We start from the raw sequence: 9,654 nt of genomic DNA, 5'->3' as shown, positions 1-9,654 counted from the left end.
AACTTAATTAGATGCCTCAAATATTTCCAATTTGGCTAATATTTTGTAAGAATGATCTATGAGGCGTAATTTGAAAAATATATGGTTTGGATGGTTGAAGTTCAATGTGCTGTTGGCCCCAAAATTAATCCCCATTGTTTAAAAAAAATGAGATCCCTTCCCCTAAAGAATGTGGGTATGCCGTATATATGCGCAAAACATATAATATATCTGAATTTATCTTCAGAGACGGTGTATTTAAACCATTGAGAAGATTAATGTTTTTCAAGTATGCAGTTTTAGACTCACCGGCAACACAAGCAGTTGTCTCTCGGAACATATGTCTCGCAACAATCCATTAGGAAACTATCTTTTTCTTTTTCTTTCTTCCAACTAAGTCAGGGTAGGGTAGGTTTTCAGAATTTGTAACGAAAGCCCTAGAGATGTGTAGATATGTAGACATTGCAGAGGGAAGAGATGTGTAGATATGTAGACATTTCAGAGGGAAGAGATGTGTAGATATGTAGGCATTGCAGAGGGAAGGAGTGCGGAAAGATTCTAACAAAATTAGCTAGAAAATAAGCGAAAAAAGAAAGTAGAAATTTTAGGAAATAAGGACAAAGGTGGTAAGGCAAGAATCGAGATAGCTAGCTAGCTAGCTGAGAGGCTGAGAGATCGATAGTGTTTCTTTCTCACTGAACTGAAATACGTATCTGTCTTCTGTGTGCGTAAGACGAGGGAGAGATTGAGCGGTCAAATCACTGAAAAATAAACATAAAATTCCATTAAATTTTGTAATAATATTATTAAATACTTTTTTTGGGATTACACACAGAATTGGCATTACTATGTAAGTATGATTGTGTTATGATGGTGTTGGGGTGGGGTGTCACGGGCCAGTGAAGAGAGAGAGAGAGAGAGAGAGAGAGAGAGAGAGAGAGAGAGAGAGAGAGAGAGCGCCAATGGAGGCGGAGAGGGAGGCGGAGGCTGTTAGTAATATGGAGTAGAAAAGGGCTTTATGGGGTAACTGTATTATCCAGGAGGTAGAAGAGAGGGCCTTGACTCATGGGGTTCGGAAATTGAAGTAAATCGACGTTCAATTTATTGAGAGAGAGGGAGAGTGGGTTTTGAAAGAAAGGCAGGCCACACCAACAGCACAACACACAAGACAAGAGGCTCTTTAACTTGTGAAAACAACAGGTGAGAGTGTGAAAGCTATATCACCCCCATGCACACGTCCCTTTCTTGCTCCTCTCCCCCACATCTGCCGCCTCTCTCTCTCTGTGGAATGCCAGCGAATGCCAGCCACATACATGTGTTTATCATATATACCCTATAATTAACACCATGCGCATGTTAGACACATTTTTTGGTGGTACTCATTCATATGGTAAATATCATAAATGTATGTACGCATGCATGCATGTATGCATGGACCGGATGTATGTCATAACATTATGTGCATGGTATGCATGTATCGTGCATACATATGATCATGGTCGTCATGACCTTATAAACAAAACTGGGGATGGGGGCCAGGGCAGAGGAGCACACCAATGACCAGGAAGAGAATTTAAAGGGTCTCAGATCGATTTTTTATCCCATAACAGCCCTCTCTTATATCTATCAGACCAAATACATCACCTTCCAAACCCCTCTCTCTTTCTCTATTTCTCTCTCTCTCTCTCTCTCTCTCTCTCTCTCTCTCTCTCTCTCTCACCTTTCTTTCACACAGAACTCATATTCAAAGAAAAAAAAAACAGATCCAAGGTGGTGGTTAAGCTGTCATCCGTCAATCAATCAATTAAACACTCAAGAGACCAATCATCAATCAAAAATTATTTTCCTTTTTTTTGTTATAAAAGTAAAGGAGGAATCACATCCAAAAAATCATGTCATCTTCTTCTGCTTCAACCTTGTCCCTCGACCACCTCCCTCCTTCCGAGCAGCTCTGTTATGTCCATTGCAACATTTGCGACACGGTCCTTGCGGTACCGTTATTTGTACTCTCTTCTTATTAGTATATTAATTTGATATTTGAGTACCCTTTTTCCAGAATTATATATATCTGCTTTTTAATTAGCCCTAGTTTTTGCTAATGATTTAATTTAGTGATGCTTGATACTGTTTGATAAATGGTGGTTGAATCAGGTGAGTGTCCCTTGCACAAGTTTGTTCAAGACTGTGACGGTGCGATGTGGGCACTGCACCAATCTGCTTCCAGTGAACATGCGTGGGCTGCTTTTGCCTTCCCCAAATCAGTTTCATCATCTTGGTCACTCTTTTTTCTCTTCCCCTAATAATTCCCACAATCTTCTGGTAATTAAAACAATTAATTTTTGCTTAGTTTTATTCGGGAAGTGATTTAATTATGGGAATTATTATTAGCACTCCAAAATTCTCATTCTACACTCCAAACTTTCTATATTTAGAAAGAAAAATACACTTGTGAGGAGTGTAGAATGAGATTTTTGGAGTGCCAATAACACTTCCCTTTAATTATTTGCTTAATTCTTTTTGGGAAGTCAAACTATCAAAGGATTATTAAGGGAAAAAAGGGTTCTATATATGGATATTTCCCCCTTATTCTTACCCTTTTAAGTATTGTATGCTTATATTTTAATTTCAAATGAATCTGGGGTTGTGCAGGAAGAGATACCAAATGTTCCGACCCCAAATTTTCTGATGAACCAAACAAGTGTGAACGACTTTGCTGCAAGACCAACAGGTGGACCTGATGAACTTCTTCCAAGGCCTCCAGTCATCAACAGACGTAAGTAACTTTACTTCTGTTAATTCCTTAATTTGTGTACCTCGATCAATCCTAGACCTCCTTCAGATTGCTCTATGCAATAAGAGCCTCCCTAACTAGCTAGCTTTCAGTTTCAGTCACGGAGAAGTATTGATGAAAAACATCATGTAAATACTTGATCATATGGCGTTTCTCACACAATACATATATCTGCCCTAAAGAAACTTACACTTTTATTTTTCAGTGATGGTGAAGGATATAGACCAGCCACTTTTGATTTATCCTTGCCTCTAAATCCTTGAAGTAAATATATACGATCCAAGGTCCTTTTGTATATATGGTGGTGGAGGAGAAAGATCTTAGGATGAGATAACCAACTCCTCTTATGCTTCCACTTCCATTTCTGGGAAGCTATCCACTATCATATATCTAGTATATATAGTAATCAACTTTGATCTTATACCCCAATACGTTCTTCTTCTTTTCTCAGCAAAACCTAACAAATGCAGAACTCTTCTTGATTTCATGACAGTCCTTTTTCATACAACAAATTAATATCTTCGTTTTAGTGATTAAATGAATATATTAACCAAAGGATGGCAAGTTGATATGTTTTAAAGCCTAATCTTCTTGACAATTGTTCCCACCCATGTTTTTGCCTTGCACCTTGAAAGTTCTTTGAACATAGAAGGCCATATACAAAATATATACATATTGTTGCTGCGATTTTCCGAGTACACTAAATAACCATGTTTTTGAAGTCTTTTTGATAAAGAACACCATAAAAGGGTATTGTCCGCCGCCCCCACCCCCGGTTGTGAATGGAAAGATTGTCGGACCACCTTCGATCTCCACCGCAATCATAGTTAGTGAAGAAAAAGCATTTTTAGATGGATCGATGATAAGAGTGCATAACATTTAGACTAGAGAAAGAAAAGATAACTACTGAAGTGACAGTACATGCAAGATAGGGTTTGGCGAAAGACCCCATAAAGCAGATCAATTCCCCCACCTATGATTTTCTTATTAAGAAATGATGATTTAATTTAACTTGAATGCTTTTTTGCTCTCTCTCTCCCCCTCTCTCTGCATGCTTGTCTGTCTGTGCATACCATGTCCAGCCCCGGAGAAGAGACAGAGAGTCCCCTCTGCATACAACCGTTTCATCAAGTGAGTAATCATGTCAACTATCTTTCATTTCTCTCTTTATCTCACACACAAATATACGTAAATAAATTAATAATAACATATAGAATATATATGTAGTTGTTAATTAATTGATATATAGACTCGCCAAATTGATGCAAAATATATGAATGATCGATTCATCCGAATGTGTATCTATGCAGGGACGAGATCCAACGCATCAAGTCTGTGAATCCTGATATATCCCATAGAGAAGCCTTCAGTGCAGCTGCTAAGAATGTAAAATTGTTTAATAATATTTTCTGGTGTTATTTCTTCTTTACCAAATTAAGGTTTTTGGATTTTGTTAGAACACTAGTCCTTGTAGTGTGGGGTCCTTTGATACGTGAACCTCTTAATTTTTGCCTTTCTTTTTGTCAGTGGGCTCACTTTCCACACATTCACTTTGGCCTCATGCCTGACCAGACTGTGAAGAAGACAACCGTTCGCCAGCAGGTTACCCCCCATGCCGTATATTAACCCCATTCTACTAATTTGGGTTGCATAATTAATTTGCTAGCAAGATTAACTAACTAATAACATTGTTTTTAATTATCATATAATTTTATACTAATGTTGTGGTTTTAACTGGGTTTGTGCAGGAAGGAGAGGATGTTGTGATGAAAGATGGGTTTTTCTCTTCAGCTAATAATGTGCGCGTCTTACCTTACTAAATCAGAGCTGCAAGCTGCAGCTTGATGTCTTTGTGATGGTCCGAGACATGTTTGAGGTCCAAATGCTTAATTGTAATGATGCCTAAGGACTCTATCTAGAGATCTTTTTAATGTTGACAACTGGTTAGATGTAGTTTTAAGATTTTAATATCTAAAGTTTGCTTAAAACAGAACCCTTGTATTTTGAAGACCTTATCCTTTATTATGTTATGATCAATCCAGTGTAGGTAGCTAGGTGCTGATGATCAATCCACTACATTTCCGTGCATCTTGTTGATTTTAAAATCTATTTTTGTGTTGTTTGTTTTCTTAATTATTTAGTGAGTTGATATTAGCACTTCAAAAAAATCATCATGTAATTTTTACACGTTTAAATTACATGATTTTTTAGAGTAACATCTCCCTCTTTTAATCTGTAGTTATCATGTCACACTAGCACATAAATGTTAATTAGCATGATCATGATGCATTCATATATATACACACACACAAGCGACATGGAAGAGTGAGTATGAGCTACAAAGTCTCTTGCATGCATTAATTAGTAAGTAATTTCTCATACTTTGTCTTGCCTTCTTAATCTCTGCACATACATGTATGCTGCTTCTTAGAAATCCCATAAATATAATTAATGTCTGACGTTATTAATGTTTTCCAATTGGCATGAAGTTATGAAATTAATCGAGTCAGACCAATGTAGATGGAATTTGAATTTGTTTAACTTAATGCCATGAAAAGAAAAGATATTGCTGTTAAAATGATACGTTTTCCCGTGAAGACTTACGTTTAACTAAAGGGCAGTTTGATAAAGGAAGATGCTACAGAGAACATCTTTTCATACTATCCTTTATAAATTATAGGGGTTTTTTAACTTTAATCCTTCAAGAAGATTAAAGTTTAAAATAAATCTGTTGTCAAATTACATATTGATTATAGTCCCTTGACGGGTCCTTAATTCAAAATAATTAATTAATGTGCATTTTATTTAATGTCTCTCATTAAATATTGACCAAGAATTTTTTTTTTTAAAATTTATTAATTTTATTTAACATTCTTCAAACTTGAAAGACTCAATTAATGTACCTAAATGTTAGTATCGAAATGTATTATATTGAACTAATATATTTAAAAGTTAGTACCGAAATGTATGTATTGTAATATATGCACTGGAATGTATCATATTAAATTAGTGTGTACTAAAATGTATGCACCGAAATGTTAGTATCGAAATGTATGTACCAAAATATATTATATTAAATTAATGTACTTAAATGTTTGTATTAAAATGTATGTATCGAAATGTGTGTACCTAAATGTAGGCACTGAAATGTATTATAATAAATTTAATGTACCTAAATGAAGAACACAAAGTTCATCAAAATATATTGTATAACAAAAATTAGTTTATCCAAATGTTTACAATAAAATATATTATGATAAATGAAATGAAAATTAATACATTAAAATTCGGAAGAAAAAGAGAAATAATTACAAAATAAAAATTAATAAATGAGGTTATTAATGTATCAAGGGACTAAAATTATATTTTGATCTTACTCATGATTTTAGTCTAAAAGTCATCTTTGACAAGGATTAGAATAAAGTTTTCTATAAATTATATGATGTGGAGGTTGATGGTTGTACTCTATTAAAAAGGAGTCCAACCACAAACCCCACATCATGTGGTTTACCAAAGTTGATTTTAAAATATGGTCTTTCTAGCATTTTCCTTTCATAAATATTTTTGTTTTCAGTTTTTAATTTTTAACTTTTAGCTAGTAGTTTTTATTTGTATTGAAAATATAAAAAAAAATACATATTTTCTGATTTATGATTTTCTAGCTAGTTACCAAAAAAGTTTCATTTTTCAATTTTTATAAAAGTGAAAACAAAATTAAATTGAAAACGAAATGATTATCAAACGGTCCCAAAGTTAATAAAAGAGATCAAACAACCCCAAACTTGTGATGATTAAACTTCAATATAGAGTGATCATTGAGGTTCTATCCTAGAATTAATTGGCAATAAAAATGGCATTAATTAAACACGTTTACTTACTAGTTAAATTGGCAATATAAACGGCAATATAAACTTCAATAAAGTTAAATTTCTCTATGTTCATTAGTTAAGCACGTTTACTTACTAATTATATTTTATATCCACGGCATTCCCCAACCAAAGAAAGAAAGGATCGTTGGCCAAAAAAAAAAATAAATAAATAAAAAGAAAGAAAGGATCATGTAAATGTGTGGTGTATTTTAAAAAATGTTATTTTGTCTTCACATTCACACATGAGGAACCAGAATTTGCAGGATTTTCCATTTGTTTGTCTCCTCTAAGGCACTGCAAATTATACACTAGAAACATGCATGAATGTCTCCTTACGTCCCGTTACCCCAGTATTTGGCAATCATGCATTTACATTGAGGAAGTGCATTATGGCCCCTAGCTCGATCGATTTTCTCAATTAATAATGTAGATAATTAAACAGTAAAATCATGCCCTCACAAAACAAAATGTGGCCACGCGGCTGAATGGTGTTCATTGCGATTTGCATGCCATGCATCTATTATAACATGGAGATAGAAATTATTGAGAAAATGGACGTACGTGAGCAAACACATTAGTCAATGCCACGATGTAAAGTTAAGGTCAACCCAAATTGTGCAGAGGGATGCTATATATAGACAACAAATTGAACAAATCGTATCTATGGACCACATTTATCAACGCAACTCAATTCTGAGTTGTAGTTACATAGATAGTTACACTTCACAAATGTAATTCACAGTACATTTTAAAAGTATAATGATTCTACGGAATTGTCTAGCTTGAATATAAGAAAAATACTTGGTGTAATCTTTGTATATATTGGATAGATAATGCTAGGGAGACCAAAAATTTAAACCAAATTTACAAACCAAATGATATGACTGTTAATGATTAAATTATTACTGCGTTGGTTAACGTCCTTATTTTCTATTGATGACACATAATTTAATTTGTAATTTGGTTTAAAATTTGAGAGTTTTAATAAAACACTTCCGATACTGTTCATTTTTAATGAAAAACCACATTTATACCTTTCTCTGATACTATTCACTATACCTTTAAAAAAGATTTTTCATTAAAAGGGAATTTTTTTTTAACTTTTCGTTGGTTTTCTTTTCAAATTTTAGTCTCCCTAACATTATCTCTATTGAATACATAGGACACTTCAGCAATTGCGTAAGTGTTAAGATGTTTGTTTTAATGTATAAAAGCATTTTCCCTCTCTTGTGTTAGATACGGTTTTGTAAGAGAATATAGTTGTGATGAATTGAAGCTTATCCTTTATTTCTCTTCAAACTTTCTCTCAAGCTTCTTTACTTCTTCTTCTTCGATTGTCATTTATGTTCATTCTTTTAAGTTAAGATGGTATCGTAGAGTTAGTCTTGTTTGCGCTTTCGTTCTTGGATGGATCCCAACCCACTACTAGAAAATAAGGCTTGCCTTACAAACCCTTGTGCGCCAGAACAATTTTCGTTAGATAAAGGTCCTTTACTCGACGGATATGTCAGTTGGTAAGGTAAAGACGGTTAACATTTAGGATTTATTCAAAACCTCTGTCGGACAGACGATTGTCGTAGGGCAAGTAATATGTTGTCAGGCAAAGTTTTGGCACGAAGATGGAATAAATGTCGCACAACAGAAAAGGGTTTGCCCAATGAGTTGGGTATTCGTCAGCTAGGAGGCATTTGCACAACAACACGAATCGTCGGCTGAGTGTACTGTCGGTGGTCAAAAGTCTGATAATGACATGTAATAAATATCCATCGACACAACCTTTGCTCGACATTTATCTATTACTTACCCAATAGAAGGGCTCGTCGGCCAAACCTATATTATCAATTTATAAACGCGAGCATTCCTATTCCTTTTTCTCCTCAATACCTTCTTTTTCATCTTCCTACTCCATGTCTTCCTATTCGAATGGCTAATCATTCACTGATGGGTAGGTTGGCGAGTTACAACGTTGTCAATGATCTTGGTGAAAACCTATTTTTCTTCCCAAATCAACCTACATTTAATCTTGTACATGATTTCAACTTAATTTTTGTCATGTAATATAACTTTCTTACTAAGATTCTTCAATACTTCTGTTATTCTTCCACATGCAAGATATCCGAATAATTTTGGGTCATCACCTTCATCGACAGTAGACTAGTCAAATGAGGTAGTCAACTAGTTACAAGTTAGTTAGTGATAGAAAGTGCAGTTGCAAGAATGAATCCTAATTGACTAGTATGTCCAACTAATCAGAGTCTGCCCAGATCAGTTTCACAACAATTCCTAAACTTGAATACATTTACATATCAGTTCATTATGCAATCGGCAATGACAAAGCAATTACAAATTAAAGTATGCTGGATTGACTACTTAAATTCAACGGTCAACTAAGTGTAGACTCATCAGTTAATCAAACGCAAATTTACGAATCAAATTTAGTTCACTACAAGTTATCCTAGTCAACAACAAATCAGTTCATTGCTCATCATGCAGTGTAAAGATGGTCGGAAACACATATCAAATAAAAACTCATAGGATGTATGAAACATATGCTAGTAAATCAGATATGTGAACAAGTTTATGAACCAAAGAACGCAGAAAGTTTTTGGCCAGACCTCTAGGTAAAAAAATAGGGTACTCTCCACTGAATCCAATCCAATAATGAAAATAAGGTTCTAACAAAGTACCACACAAAACTCAATTCCTAGACCTAGTCTACAGAGCTACTTTACCTTTGTGCAACCTTGCTTTGCACAAGATGAGATTCCTTCAGTCTTCACGAGGTGGCATCTCCTCCTAAACTCTTCACCTTGTGCCACCGAAATGAAGTTGTCTCTAGTCTTCATAAGATGACAGCTCCTCCTAAACTCTTCACCTTGGGGCACTGAGACCAACACCAACAAATGCACATGATATGACAATGATGATAATGTGCAATCTGTATTCAATGACTAGTCAGTTTCTTCAGTCAAACAGTTGAAGGAAAAAACTGACTTGAATCCGAAAATGGGGTCA

The 9,654-nt window shown here is 34.7% G+C and overlaps 1 protein-coding gene across 1 annotated transcript; it reads left to right on the top strand.

Moving 5' to 3' along the window:
- Positions 1-1,666: 1,666 nt before the first annotated feature.
- LOC137711552 (axial regulator YABBY 1-like) lies at positions 1,667-4,848 on the top strand. Its single transcript, XM_068450802.1, has 7 exons — positions 1,667-1,970; positions 2,131-2,298; positions 2,629-2,752; positions 3,853-3,901; positions 4,081-4,156; positions 4,298-4,372; positions 4,519-4,848. Exons 1-7 carry the CDS (start codon positions 1,872-1,874, stop codon positions 4,588-4,590), a joined length of 663 nt encoding a protein of 220 aa, XP_068306903.1. The 5' UTR covers positions 1,667-1,871; the 3' UTR covers positions 4,591-4,848.
- The last annotated feature ends 4,806 nt before the right edge of the window (positions 4,849-9,654 follow it).

Source organism: Pyrus communis, chromosome 12 (genome assembly GCF_963583255.1).
Source record: "Pyrus communis chromosome 12, drPyrComm1.1, whole genome shotgun sequence".
Classification (NCBI taxonomy): Eukaryota; Viridiplantae; Streptophyta; class Magnoliopsida; order Rosales; family Rosaceae; genus Pyrus; species Pyrus communis.
Note: the sequence above shows the minus strand (reverse complement) of the source record. Positions and strands in the feature narration are given on the sequence as shown.